We start from the raw sequence: 15,540 nt of genomic DNA, 5'->3' as shown, positions 1-15,540 counted from the left end.
CGCAGTAGAGTCGGGCGGCGGAATGACGGCCCGCGGGACACGCCCCCCTCCGCTGTCATGACATCACACCAACTAATTAAAACATGAAACTGAAACGTCTCGAACATCTGCACAGATCTGATCCGTTAGTTGATCAAAAACCAAAAAGCAGCAGTTTTCTCTGTAAAAGTTGTGCAGTTTGCACAGATCTAGTCCGGTTCGGATCTGGTCCGGTCCAGATCTGGTCCGCTTCAGATCTGGTTAAGAGCCGACCCGGTTCAGAGTCGGTCTGGTTCCTGTGTACTGGACCCGGTCCTACAGGTGCTCGGTGGGCGTCTCCGCCTGCTACCGCGGTTCATGTAAATGCAGCAGCAACGTGCAAAAACAGCTGAGTGAAGGTGAATATTGATCAGCAGGTGTGGTGATTATTAAATACTCTCTCAGCCAATCACATCACTGCTCTCAGAGCTCTGAAACAGCTCAGCCAATCACATCACTGCTCTCAGAGCTCTGAAACAGCTCAGCCAATCACAGTTACAGGAAGCTTTTCTTCAGGAAACATCTGGTTGGTTCAGAGTCACGACATGAAAACACGTCACCACACATCAGCAGCCAAAGACTGAAGGAAGTTACTGTAATAACAAGAGAAATAAATAATAAAGATGTTAATTAATGTTTAATTAATGTTACACAGCAGCGTTTCAGGAATTATTACATACATATATATATACACATATTTATACATATTGAATCCAGCTGTGTGTTGATGTTTATTATTCCAGCAACAATAACAAGACAACATGCTGCAGATCATTATATATTTTAAATAAATTTCAAAATAAATGACACATCTAATCTCTGGTCTGTGTTTTAGCGTTCAAGCGGGATTTTAATCCAGTTGAGCGACGTGGTGACGTCACCGCGTAGCGTGCAGCTACAGCTGGTTTTTTGTGAATGAAAACTTGTGACAGAATAAATGAAAATAAACTTTGATGTGTGAATGATGAAGCAGCAGCTTCTCTGCGACTGAAGGACCGGATGTGATGTCAGCTGTGACGGTGTAGGTGGTGTAGCTCCGCCCCTCCCCCCGGGCGGGGCTCGGTACTGCAAAACAGCATCCACACCGGCACCCGGTACAGTACACAGTACTCCAGTACTACTGCACACAGTACTACTGCACGGAGTACTACAGTACTGCAGCATCCTGAGGCTGCAGCGGGACTCTGCGGCGGACTGACCGACACACCCGGTGAGTCTGTGATGATGATGATGATGATGATGATGATTGTGTTATTGTCTGATGAATATAAATCAGTAAAATGTTTCTGATATTTGAGGCCGCAGTCACACGTGTTTTCATCCTGTTTGTCCTCCAATCAGAGAGCTGCTCCTGCAGCGTCACGATGTGATCATTAAATAACTCTTCATCACTTTATTTACTGGAAATCATCGTCGTTTATTGTTATTATGTTGTTTTTAATGATCACAGTTGATTCGCAGATTCCCTGAAATAAAATAAATATATTTTAAGGATCCATGATTTAATAATAATATTCATCTATGATTGTAAACTTTACCTCATCATTAGTTCCTTACACAAGTAATTAACTGGAATTAATTAACCGGAAGTGTAACAGCTGAACCTGATTAGTATCTTATGAAATGATTGCAGATCAATAACATCAAGTTATAAAATAAATCTGTCCTGAAATCTCAGTTTTAAGGAGAAAACTGTATTTTTTTCTGACTGAAACAATAAATTGATTCATTTCAACACTATAAAAACTATAAAAGTTTCACTTTATTTCAATATTTGTATCATCGTTTGTTCATCAGGATAATCTATAATCTTTATTATTGATTATAATAATATATATTTATTTAATGTGTTTTTATAATCACAGTAAAATGTGACAAACAGCTGAAACAGTCAATAATAATAAACCTTTATTTATAAAGCAGCTGAACAGTATCTTTATCTCACCTCCATTTAGTAGCTGTTCTGGAGCTTTCGATCACATCACATGATCTTCATCAGCAGACAGATTGTCGGTTTCTCAGTTTCCTTAAAGTGCTCAGAAAAAAAAAAAACAACTTTGTCTCCGTGACAACCGGGCAAACTCCATCTGCTGATGAAGACCATATGATATTACATGAAAGCTCAAGAAGAGCTACTAAATGGACTTGAGATGAGATCGTTTCTCACACAGAATGAAAAACTAAAACGTGGTGTTCACCCTCATTTACAAACCGCATCCTGCTGCTGGAATAAAACCAGTCTGATCCCTGTCTGATCCCAGTCTGATGGAGCTGTCAGAGTGCTGAGTCAGCTCATTGATCTGAAGATGAGGCTGTAAAGTGTTTTCCTCTGGCGGCGCTGCTCACGTCTCTGATGGACAAACACCATCAGAGCTTCTTGGTTTCTCTAATGGAGCATGTTTACATTCATGCTGGTTTCCAGTAAATGGATAATAATACAATTAGAGTTATAGTTCATAGAGCCACATCATCACACTGGTTTAGTGTCATCAGAAAGTCAAATTAGATTTTTCATGTTTGGATCCAAACCAACAATGAACTGATCTACTGACCACAGGAAGTATACAATAACGGACGTAGCCGCCGTGACGTCACTCGTTGCTTTGTGAGCTCGTATTTCGAAGCCTCGAGTTTAGCATTTTGACCGTCGCCGTCTTGGATTTCTGGAGCCAGAAATGACCATATTTGGACGAGAGGGTGGAGCTGACCCTGCACATGCTCAGTAGCGTCTGCCTTACACAGAACTACTCTCTGGAGACTGAAAACGTGATGCTGTTATTAGTCTTTGGAGCCGTTTCTAAACAAACTAACGTGACCAAACTCTTCATGATGAAGGATCATGTGACCCAGAGCAGCGGTGTGACTCACTGACGTGTTTTTAATCAGATATATCAGCTTTGATAAACACACAACACTTGTTAGTAGATCAGTTCACTGTTGGTTTGGATCCAAACATGAAGACAAATAAAGAAAATCAGCAGACTTGTGCTTTAACACAAACATATTTGATGAATGATTGAAAGGATCGATCGATTCAGATCAGATTTACAGTAAAACCGTTTCTGTTGTTTCTTTTAATGATTGTAAATATCAAATGGGCAGTGAAATGTGATTTTCCAGGTTTAGTTGTTGTTTTTGTTGTTGTTGTTGTTCTGCTGGTCGTCAGTAAACTGAACTCACCAGATCTGTTTCCTCGCAGCTTCCTACGAGACTTTTGGACGGAGATCAGGTACAAACCTCTGCATGTTTATTTCTTCTGTCTCATCTGTATCTTCACCATGAGAACCTCCTCACAGGGTTCCTCAAGGTTCTGCTGTCAGGTTCTTGGTTCTGTGATGAAATGAAGACTTATTAGATGCAACCAAACTGTAAAATCAGGAAACGTTCTGTTAAAGGAGAACCTGGAAGTTCCTGAACACAGAACCAGAGCTCACACCTCTGTGACTGGTCTGCTCTGTGGTTCTGATGCTGATCAGGGTCTCTGTTGTTGTGGGTCAGGATGTTCGGAGGTGTGTCCGGGCGGATCCAGAAGGACCGGCAGCGGGCCGGAGGACTGGGCTCGGTCCAGCAGGCTGTGCAGCACCTGAACCAGGACTTCCAGACCCTGAAGGAGGACTGCCTGCAGAATGGATCCTTGTTCCAGGACCCAATGTTCCCCGCAGAACCCACCTCGCTGGGCTTCAAGGAGCTTGGATCCTTCAGCGCCAAAACCAGAGGGGTGGAGTGGAAGAGACCCACGGTGAGAACCAGAACTCTGTAGACCCTGACAGAACGTAGACCCACTGTAAGAACCAGCACTCTGTAGCACAAAGACCCTGATAGGACCAGAACTCTGTAGACCCTAATAGAATGTAGACCCACTGTAAGAGCCAGAACTCTGTAGACCCTGATAGAACTAGAACTCTGTAGACCCTGATAGAACTAGAACTCTGTAGACCCTGATAGAATGTAGGCCCACTGTGAGAACCAGAACTTGGTAGACCCCTAACAGAACCAGAACTCTGTAGACCCTGATAGAACGTAGACCCACTGTGAGAACCAGAACTGTGTACTTTCACTTGCATGAAGTTGATATAATCTTGAGTGTCTTTGAGATTAATTCTTATTATTTATTATTTCTGCTTCTGACTGAAACGTTTGTAGTTTGTGGAGACGGTTTAACGCGCTGCGAGCGAACATCAGATAGTTTCAGTGTTTCCCAACAAAGACGTCTTAACTGAGTGTGTCGCTTGTTTAAATCTTGTATCACGCCCCAAACCCTGTTTTCATTGGTCAAAATCGACCCTGACATTTCCATTTCCCCTCCAGTCAGCAGTCAACATGGATGAAGAGCGAGCGAGAGTGGAGATAAAAAATAAACTTTGAGCTCTCCTTCCGCCTGTAAACAGCTCTGGATCAAAGCAAAATGTGACTCCGGATGTCATTGCTCCAGAGCTCCCCGGCGCCCCGTCCTCTAGACTTCGCTCACTCGCTGTGAGGAAGAGGTGTGATGACTCGGCTCTGATGTGGAGACAGTTTTTGATGATGACTGTTTCATGAAGAAAGCAGCAGAGGTGACATTTAGCATCTCCGTCACAAACAGAGTTTCTTTGTGCTCAGAGTAAATCAGCTGACTGTCACAGATTCAGCTCAGAGACTCTTGTTGTTGTGAGTCAGACGCTGCTTCCTGTGCGGCCCTCAGCTGATGTCACTGAATCAATGCGGCGTTCAGAAGAAGAAAGTGACTGTTTGGTAGAAAGCTCAGCACTGAGACGCTGTACTGTCGTCCCTGAATCAGAAGAGTTCCTCTGTACGGTGGCCTGTTTAGGACATCTCAGACTCAGCTTGTCAGGCTCAGCTCTACACTGGATCAGCTTTTATCAGACTAAACACAAACCAGCATTTAAAATGGAAAACTGTTCCGTTGACCAATCACGAGCCGTCCTGACAGAGCTGAGTCCAAAATGGAGGAAGCTGACGTAGCTTATTATCTGTGTTGCTACACGGTTTACACACAGTGAGGAGGTCATGATGCTGATACAGCTTTAAATAAACGGGGTCAACTTATTGTTTCATTAGCGGCTAAGCTAACATGCTAACTGACATTTAGCAAGCTAGCTAGCTCAGAGAGCTTTTTCCCCTCTTTAATAAAGTTTTATTGGATGAAATGATGAACAACAAAGTGTCCTGAGGGGGAAACGGTCCAGTTCACAGCAAACAGTCACTACATCACCAACCAGATACTTCATGAAGATGTGCAGATGAACTTTCTGGTGTGACCATGTAACACACACACCATCATTAATATAACTAACTTCATTACAAAAATACAGTTTAGGAACTTTAATTAATCGATTCAGAAAGATGATTGTTGATTGTTATGTAAGTTGATTTTACACCCAGTCTGACACTTGAACATGTGAATGTTTGTACACTTTGCATGGTTAGCATGGTTAGCATGGTTTAGAATGGTTAGCATGGTTTAGCATGGTTTAGCATGGTTTAGAATGGTTAGCATGGATAGCATGGTTAGCATGGTTTCGCATGGTTTAGAATGGTTAGCATGGTTTAGAATGGTTAGCATGGTTTAGCATGGTTTAGAATGGTTAGCATGGATAGCATGGTTAGCATGGTTTCGCATGGTTTAGAATGGTTAGCATGGTTTAGCATGGTTTAGAATGGTTAGCATGGTTTAGCATGGTTTAGAATGTTAGCATGGTTAGCATGGTTTAGCATAGCAGTTTTTAAAACACCAGAAGAACCTCTTAGACTCAGGGTCTGTAAATATTAATCAATTAATTAGTTTGCCAATTATTAAATTAATCACCAACTATTTTGATAATCGATTAATTAAAGATTAAGAAAAAAAGTCCAAATTCTCTGATTCCGGCTTGTTAAATGTGAATATTTTCTAGTTTTAGTCTCTCTGACAGTAAAATGAAGATCTTTCCACAGTTTTACTTTTTGAAGTCAATAAAACACAAACTGCAATGAAAAGCAGGAACATGAACATCATTTAGACCCAGATCAATGTCTGACTGCGAGCACTGAGGAGTGAATATGTTCACGGCGTCCTCATCCTGAGGGCGATGATGTAACGCAGACGCTGTCTCTGATTGGCTGTTTCAGGAGCTGATAGAGGACCCTCAGTTCATCGTGGACGGAGCCACGAGGACGGACGTCTGTCAGGGAGAGCTGGGTGAGTCTGTCGGTCATGTGACCTCACTCATTGTGTATCACACTGTGGACTGGAGGGAACTTCCCTGACGACGGTTGCTAGGAGACCAGCTGACTGTATGTGTCAGAGAGTAAACACAGAGTCAACAGGGAGGGGAGGGGCGTCTGTAACGTCAAATCTGTCCCCCCACCCCATCTGAAAACTGTTTATAGACATAATATATAATATATAATATATATAACAACATACACACATTATATATTTATATATATATATATAGAGAGAGAGAGAGAGAGAGAGAGAGAGAGAGAGAGAGAAGCAACAAAACAGGATTTTGACAAGTGAGGAGGACATGTCCTTATCAATCAATCAATCAATCAATCAATCAAAGTTTATTCATATAGCTTCATACAGGTTAGTGCTTCACAGATAACAAGTTAAACAGATCGAGACTAATGCACACGAGAAATAAAAATAGATTAAAATCAGTCAAATAACAAATAAAATCAATATTTTAAAACATGAACATAATAAAACTAACGATCATAAAACAGTTTGATCAGAAGCCGACGAGGTTTTCAGTTCCAGGAAACATCTGAAGTCAGTGATGATGATTTAACATCATTATTATTATTATTATTATTATTATTAGTCTTTATTTATACAGGAAGTCCATCGAGATCAATATCACAGGTTTCATAAACACACACAGTTAAAGTTAAAGTTAGTTAAAGTATTGCAGTAAAAGTACATAAGTATTCTGAGCTTGATGTAGTTAAAGTATTGCAGTAAAAGTACATAAGTATTATGAGCTTGATGTAGTTAAAGTATTGCAGTAAAAGTACATAAGTATTATGAGCTTGATGTAGTTAAAGTATTGCAGTAAAAGTACATAAGTATTATGAGCTTGATGTAGTTAAAGTATTGCAGTAAAAATAGTGGTTTGGTCCCTCTGACTGATATATTATTATATATGACATCATTAGATTAGTTTACATCATTATAATATATATATAAATTGTATACATGATATATATTTATTGTATATTTATATGAAAAAATAGATTATACAAATAAATACATTTATATTTTATGTTTACATGGAATTATTTTATTTCTCGTATTTTTTATGTTGTAATAAAAATATGTGTCATGTGACACAGTGAACTTCCTGTTTGTCTCCATCTTGTTAAACGTTGATGAAACACAATGATGGAAATAAGTTTTATTTATTGTTCTGTCTGAATCTCAACATACAGGAAATACTAAAGTATAAACATCTAAATATAAAACTGAACTTTAACTGTCCAACCAGCTCGTCTCCACACTTTAAATGTTGTATCATCAACTGAACTGAATATTTCCCGGAGCACCTGAAGGCAGCACTCAGCTCATCACTCCTGACCTTGTATTGATCAGTTTATTGATCAGTGTGATGGGAACTGCATCAGCAGGAAGCTCCTTTAATGTGAGAGCAGCTCATGTTGTTGATGTTGTTGTTAGCGTTTAGCGTAGCATTACGTCCCCACAGACAGTCTGAGGAGATAATGGAGTCAGCTGATCAGTCTGCACGTTAACATTTCCTGTAACGATGTGAAGCTGACAGGAACACAGACGCTGTTATTACTGTGATAGATGATTATTATAGATTTACTGTATGTTAAACCCTCATCTCAACACATTATCACAACTTATCAAGGTTTGTCTTTTAAGATCGTTATCCTGACATAAGTAAAGAAAATACAAGTGACAAGTGAAATGTCCAAAACATACTGGTGAAATATGTGAGAATGCTCAGTGGCCCAGTGGTGCATCGGTCAGCACGGTCGCCTCACAGCGAGACGGTTGTGGGTTCCAACCGCCGGCCGGTTAAGTTAACTGGTGACTCTAAATCGCCTGTAGGTGTGAATGTGACATGATGGGGAACGTGATGGGGAACATGATGGGGAACGTGATGGGGAACGTGATGGGGAACGTGATGGGGAATGTGATGGGGAACGTGATGGGAACGTGATGGGGAACGTGATGGGAACGTGATGGGGAACGTGATGGGGAACGTGATGGGGGGCGTGATGGGAACGTGATGGGGAACGTGATGGGAACGTGATGGGGGGCGTGATGGGAACGTGATGGGGAACGTGATGGGAACGTGATGGGGAACGTGATGGGGAACGTGATGGGAACGTGATGGGGAACGTGATGGGGAACGTGATGGGGAACGTGATGGGAACGTGATGGGAACGTGATGGGGAACGTGATGGGGAACGTGATGGGAACGTGATGGGGAACGTGATGGGAACGTGATGGGAACGTGATGGGGGGCGTGATGGGAACGTGATGGGGAACGTGATGGGAACGTGATGGGGAACGTGATGGGGGGCGTGATGGGAACGTGATGGGAACGTGATGGGGGGCGTGATGGGAACGTGATGGGGAACGTGATGGGGGGCGTGATGGGAACGTGATGGGGAACGTGATGGGAATGTGATGGGAACGTGATGGGGGGCGTGATGGGAACGTGGTGGGGAACGTGATGGGGAACGTGATGGGGAACGTGATGGGGAACGTGATGGGGAACGTGGTGGGGAACGTGATGGGTAACGTGATGGGGACGTGATGGGGAACGTGATGGGGAACGTGATGGGGAACGTGATGGGGAACGTGGTGGGGAACGTGATGGGGAACGTGATGGGGGTGTGATGGGGGGTGTGATGGGGGGCGTGATGGGAACGTGATGGGGAACGTGATGGGGAACATGATGGGGAACATGGTGGGGAACGTGATGGGGGTGTGATGGGGGGCGTGATGGGGGGCGTGATGGGAACGTGATGGGAACATGATGGGAACGTGATGGGAACGTGATGGGGGACGTGATGGGAACGTGATGGGGAACGTGATGGGAACGTGATGGGAACATGATGGGAACGTGATGGGAACGTGATGGGAACGTGATGGGGGCGTGATGGGAACGTGATGGGGAACGTGATGGGAACGTGATGGGAACGTGATGGGGGACGTGATGGGAACGTGATGGGGAACGTGATGGGAACGTGATGGGAACGTGATGGGAACGTGATGGGGGACGTGATGGGAACGTGATGGGGAACGTGATGGGAACGTGATGGGAACGTGATGGGAACGTGATGGGGGGCGTGATGGGAACATGATGGGAACGTGATGGGAACGTGATGGGAACGTGATGGGGGGCGTGATGGGAACGTGATGGGAACGTGATGGGAACGTGATGGGAACGTGATGGGGGACGTGATGGGAACGTGATGGGAACGTGATGGGAACGTGATGGGGGGCGTGATGGGAACATGATGGGGAACACTGAACTCTGTCCGACTGAGTGTTTTTCTTCAACTTTGACGTACTCTTCTATGTTTGAGGTCGTGTAGCTGAAGGTTTCTTCAGCTCAGTCTGTGTCGTTCAGGTGACTGCTGGCTGCTGGCTGCGATCGGCTCTCTGACTCTGAACAATCAGCTGCTGCATCGCGTCGTTCCTCACGGTCAGAGCTTCAACCATGAATACGCCGGCATCTTCCACTTCCAGGTGAGACTCCACCTGCTCGCCGCTGACAGGCCACGCCCTCTCACCTGTTCATGATGGAAGAGTTGGGTTCCTGTCACCGGGTGGCAGTAAACAGTGATATTCTACTCCATCATTTGAGTAGAATATGTGTGTTTATGATCTAATTTGTAGTTTTTAATTAATATTTTGGGATCCAGATTTTGTTTTTGACCTGAATTAAAGGAGATAAATCAGAAACCTGCTCTCTGTAGTTCTGGCAGTTCGGCGAGTGGGTGGACGTGGTGATCGACGACCGGCTGCCGGTCAAAGACGGAGAGCTGATGTTCGTCCACTCGGCTGAAGGCAGCGAGTTCTGGAGCGCTCTGCTGGAGAAGGCCTACGCCAAGTAAGCTCTGCCCACCTACCTGGACCCTGTCAGACCCTGTCAGAGTCTGTCAGACCCTGTCAGAGTCTGTCAGACTCTGTCAGACCCTGTCAGACCCTGTCAGAGTCTGTCAGAGTCAACTTAAAACTGGCTTAAATGTATGAATCAGAGTTGGTGTTGGCTTCCACAAACTACTGTGCGTTTCCTGTATGTTTCCTGTGTGTTTCCTGTGTGTTTGTTGTGTGTTTGTTGTGTGTTTGTTGTGTGTTTGCTGTATGTTTCCTGTGTGTTTGTTGTGTGTTTCCTGTGTGTTTGCTGTGTGTCTGCTGTGTGTTTGCTGTGTGTCTGGAGGTTGAACGGCTCGTATGAGGCATTGTCGGGCGGCAGCACCACTGAAGGCTTTGAGGACTTCACGGGCGGCGTGGCGGAGATGTACGAGCTGAGGAAAGCCCCCAGAGATCTTCCCCGCATCATCAGCAAAGCTCTGGAGAGAGGCTCGCTGCTGGGCTGCTCCATCGACGTCAGTGTCTCACACAAACACTGTTAGCTTAACCCCGCCCCCAAACAGAGATCGTCCAATCACAGCTTAGCAACAGTAACCTGTCACAGCAGCTGTACACGGAGCTGTAGATGCTCTGAATGCAAAGAGTTTCTGAAAACATGAGAGCTAAAGTATTTTTATTTAATGGTAGATGCTAACGTTAGCATGTCCAGCTCACCAGCTCACAGTTGTAACTGTGTTACTTCCAAGGCTGAGAGTTAGCACATCATTAGCTAACTATGTTAGTGTGTGTGCTTACAGGTTTCACTTAAAGAAAAGAAACTTTCTATTTCACTTTGTGGATGCTATCAGAGTTTATGTCAACGTTTTCGTCTGTTAGCTTTAGTCTCAGTCTGTTATATTTAGCCTAGTATGTTAGCATTAGCCTCATTCTGTTAGCTTTGGTCAGTGTGTTAGCTTTAGCCTCATATTTAAGACTTATTGTTTAACACTGAGTCAACTGGAAATATTAAAAAGTAAACATAGGTTTTCAACAAGTTCATGGAGCTAATGTTAGCTTGATTAGCTAGCTAGCTCAAGCTGATAAAATCAGCCTGTTGCTGTTTCAGTAAAACTGAAGTCACATCAAAGACTCATTATTGATAAATCGGTTGCTGTTAGAACAGAAACATCGGCAAGTTAGCAACAGTTGTGTCCACTCTGAATCATGGTTGCTAACTTTGCAATCAATCAGTCAGTCAATCAATCAGTCAGTCAATCAAACTCTATTTGTACAGTGTTCATACAGTGTGCAGTTCAAAGTGCTTGACAGAGTTAGCGACGGCGAGTCAGAGAGGACAAAATATCAGCTGTCAGTTATTTAGCTCGCCGTCCTGTTAGCATGTTTATGTGTTATCCACACATTATGATCCGCCCTCAGATCACCAGCGCCTTCGACATGGAGGCGGTCACTTTCAAGAAGCTGGTCAAAGGCCACGCCTACTCTGTGACTGCACTCAGACAGGTGAGTTCAGGTGTCACTTTAACATTAAAACCCGGCCAGCAAAGACTCACTGCGTCAGAGTTATTTTACCTTCACATGACCGTCAGTGGTTAAAGTCTGTCAGAGCTGTTTCTTAATGTTTGTCTTCAGGTGGACTACCGCGGCCGTCAGGAGCGTCTGATCCGGATCAGAAACCCCTGGGGTCAGGTGGAGTGGACCGGAGCCTGGAGCGACAAGTCAGTGCTTCACTTTTACACCTTTATGACCAAACACGTCGTCTGTTCATCAAATCAGCAGCAGAGCAGGAAGATAACTGTAATTTTATATTATAAATGTAACTTTTATATTTAAGCAGGAGTGTCCTGGACGAGACAAACCTGTCGTATGTCTCCCCACTGACATGGCAGATAGATGATGATACAGAGAAACCAGTGACTGTAATGGAAGTACAGGGAGCCACATACATAAAAGCTTCAGCACAGTCAACAAAAAGATGCTCTGTGAGCGAAGAGCATTACTGTTACGTGTAGGGATGCACGATATTATCAGAACGTCATCGATATCGGCCGATATAAACTCTAAAATGAAATATCGGCATCGGCCGAAATGAACATTTTCTGCCGATTGTGAGAGGCTGATATGTCGCCTTCTCCTCCGCCGCCGGACTGTTTCACCCTGACGGTCCCGGTGTTTCCTCCGCAGGCTGAACTTCACTCAGCTGCCCGTCAGACCCGCTGCTGCTGCTAGCGGAGGCTAGCTGTCTGTGTTAGCTGTCTGTGTTAGCTGTCTGTGCTAGCTGGCTGTGCTAGCTGTCTGTGCTAGCTGTCTGTGTTAGCTGTCTGTGCTAGCTGGCTGTGCTAGCTGTCTGTGTTAGCTGGCTGTGTTAGCTGGCTGTGCTAGCTGGCTGTGCTAGCTGTCTGTGTTAGCTGGCTGTGCTAGCTGTCTGTGCTAGCTGTCTGTGTTAGCTGGCTGTGCTAGCTGTCTGTGCTTCCTAACATGCTGCTGCTAACGCTCCGCTAGCCTCTCAGCTAACGTTAGCCCGGCTCTCCATGTGGATCCAACCGGAGCACCGGTGTGTTATTCAGCAGGAAGAGGCAGCAGGTCTGTCGGGCGGCTGAGTGAAGTGCAGCCTGCGGAGGAAACACCGGGACCGTCAGGGTGAAACAGTCCGTAGAGGAGCTGCTGTGTTCAGCTGCACAGATAGGAAACACCTCGGCTGACAGGATGTACCACTCTGTTTGGGGGGAAAAAAAAACTCTTCTTCTTTTTGGTTTATAACGGCGGTTGTCAACCAGCGTATTAGGTGCATTAGCGCCACCTTCTGCTCCAGATGTGGACCAGAGATTAAATCCTCCACATTAATCCTGTCTGTCTAATAAACTCAATGAAAACTCTACTGCTGCTCCCACTTGGCAGGTTCATTAAAGTTTTAATGCTGAGCTCCTGAACTCCAGTCTTCCTCAGTTCTTCATATATTGACTTTATTGATCATACTTAGTATAATCTATGCTTGCATGTATAATAGTCTCCTCAACCAGCTGGAAAGAACATGTTCATATATCAGTATCGGCCACAATGAGTTGGAAATATCAGCATATCAGATATCGGCAAAAGATCCAATATCGTGCATCCTTATTTGCAAGTTTCCTTCTAATGCACAGAACGGCTTTTATAAATGAAATAATGCCAGTGGAGAGTAGAATAATCTGATTATAATAACTTGTAATAATAATCAGATTGTTGTTGGCGTGTCAGCTCCTCAGAGTGGAACTCCATCGACTCGGCGGAGAAAGACGAGCTGCTCTGTAAGATGGAGGACGGAGAGTTCTGGTAGGTTCACACTGATTGGATAAACCTTGAAGAGTTTAATTGACAGGACGCAGACGGTGAAGTGTGTCTGTTTCTGTGTCAGGATGTCGTTTCAGGACTTTCTGCGTCAGTTCTCCAGGTTGGAGATCTGTAATCTGACTCCAGACGTTCTCAGTCAGGACTCCACCAGCTTCTGGATCACGGTGATGTTTGAGGGCGGCTGGAGGAGAGGAAGCACCGCCGGCGGCTGCAGGAACCATCCCAGTGAGGAGAACAGGGACACACTGACTCGCTGTTTGCTTCCAGCCTGCTTCTCACATCCAGAGTTTTCCTTCTACTGTGTTCCAGTAGAAGGAAGATACTGACTCGTGTTCCACTCAATTAAATGAAAACTGAAGTACTGACAGGTCTGGTCCACCACCAACCTGATAACACAGATTATTACTCACAATCTCACATTCAGGGCTTGAAATGAGCTGATCACCAGCTGATGGCTACTAGATTTAAAGTGATCAGCCACTCGATCGATTTGACCATAAATATCAGTAAAAATAAAAGATAATAAATCTCTTCGACAGATGTGTAGATCCAGCGGTCCTCCTCGTGTCGCCATTTGGCTTCATTTTCTTCTCCTCCTCTTCTTCATTTTCATCTTCATCCTCTGTCTTCTTCTACTGCTCGTTTGTGTTTGTTGGTCCGGTCAGAAATCTGCACATTATGAACGAACTGACTCACAGATTAATCACATTAATCCAGCGGTTCAGTTTGTTTGATCTTCCTCACGCTGCTCCGAGCCGACGCTCGTCGTCATGGTGACTGTAGGATGAGCTGGAGGGTTTCATTGTTACTTGCGTTTGGCAGGTGTTAATTTCAAGCCCTCGTACACGGTCAAAAGCTTATTTGCAGATTCCTTTACATCTCATCTAATCTAATCAATAACTACTTACATCCTTCTTGCATTCTAACAACCAGGAAACCAGTCAGATCAGCTGCTGCAGGAAGTCAAATAACGTCAGAACAAACACTGATCAGCCGCTGACAGGTCGACAAACTGATGGCTGGATGTTCGATCATATGACTGAATTTAGGACATTCATTGACAACCCTGTTGGTTAGCATTGTTAGCATTGTTAGCATTGTTAGCATTGTTAGCATTGTTAGCTCTTCTAGGCTACAACAGGTTTTATCGGCCTGTGACGTCTTTACAGACACTTATTGTAAGTTTCTTTGGACTAAAAGCATCAAATGAATGAAATGTGTTCTGGAGCCTCTGTGCTGAAACCAGAGTCTGAGTCGTTGTCTGGTGATGTGACTGCAGGTTAGCTGACGGCGCCGCTAAAGAGAAGCAGCTCTAACACACGGGACAAATATCACCAAAACTCTGGAGCCAAACAAGAACACATGAGGAAGAAGAGGAGAAGAGAGAGAGGAAGATCAGGCTTATTAAATCTCTCTGTGAGAGTCTCTGTAGAGTCCATATAAATATATAAATATATATAAAGTTTATATACAGTCAGACAGATATTGTAGAGGAAACACAGTCACAGTCAGACAGTTAACTCTTCATACTGATCATGTTTTATGCGAACAGGAAATGATGTAATATGTGCGTCAACACGTCGCATCATTAGATTCTTCTCGCGGTATCCAGTGTGTGAATATTTCTCCTTTGTTTCTGTGTTTTGGACGCTGTGCTCCGTCTTTGCTAATGAAAACTACGTTTCCCATGATGCTTTTCACACAGACACGTTCTGGATCAACCCTCAGTACAAGATCACGCTGCTGGAGGAGGACGACGACCCCGAGGACGACGAGGCCGCCTGCAGCTTCCTGGTGGCTCTGATGCAGAAGGACCGCCGCCGCTTCCGCCGCCACGGCCAAGACATGCACACCATCGGCTTCGCCATCTATGAGGTCAGAGGTCAAAGGTCACTGAGAATATAATGTTGTACACAGCTCTCTCTCTCTCTCTCTCTCTGTGGTGACAGCGCCGCCTCTCTAACTACATCCTAACAACCACCCACCTGTCCATAGCAACCACTCTGGTTACCATAGCAACCACATAACAGCACCTTGAAACACACCCAGAACAGCCCAGCAAGCAGTTCTCTCTGTTATATATAACATATAAACCATCTGAAACAACCAAACAACCGCAGAGACTGTCACCGTGG

At 44.4% G+C, this 15,540-nt stretch overlaps 1 protein-coding gene across 5 annotated transcripts in view; it reads left to right on the top strand.

The window, feature by feature from the left end:
- Nucleotides 1-10: 10 nt before the first annotated feature.
- The window catches only part of capn1b (calpain 1, (mu/I) large subunit b), a 22,636-nt gene continuing 7,106 nt past the window's right edge, over nt 11-15,540 (top strand). For 3 of the 5 annotated variants that reach the window (XR_010927974.1, XR_010927975.1, XM_067585822.1), the window contains exons 1-12: nt 11-1,228; nt 3,218-3,247; nt 3,517-3,757; nt 6,127-6,196; nt 9,612-9,730; nt 9,961-10,094; nt 10,425-10,593; nt 11,495-11,578; nt 11,708-11,793; nt 13,313-13,387; nt 13,470-13,630; nt 15,111-15,280. Coding sequence is in view for 3 of the 5 variants with exons in the window: in XM_067585822.1 (XP_067441923.1) it covers nt 3,518-3,757; nt 6,127-6,196; nt 9,612-9,730; nt 9,961-10,094; nt 10,425-10,593; nt 11,495-11,578; nt 11,708-11,793; nt 13,313-13,387; nt 13,470-13,630; nt 15,111-15,280 (1,308 nt within the window). In the remaining 2 variants the exon portion in view is untranslated. Of the gene's footprint in view, nt 1,229-3,217; nt 3,248-3,516; nt 3,758-6,126; nt 6,197-9,611; nt 9,731-9,960; nt 10,095-10,424; nt 10,594-11,494; nt 11,579-11,707; nt 11,873-11,971; nt 12,058-13,312; nt 13,388-13,469; nt 13,631-15,110; nt 15,281-15,540 lie in introns of those variants that run through there. The other 2 variants (XM_067585824.1, XM_067585823.1) reach the window with 2 other exon arrangements.

Source organism: Thunnus thynnus, chromosome 3, assembly GCF_963924715.1.
Source record: "Thunnus thynnus chromosome 3, fThuThy2.1, whole genome shotgun sequence".
NCBI lineage: Eukaryota > Metazoa > Chordata > Actinopteri > Scombriformes > Scombridae > Thunnus > Thunnus thynnus.
This window is presented reverse-complemented; position numbering and strand designations above follow the sequence as displayed.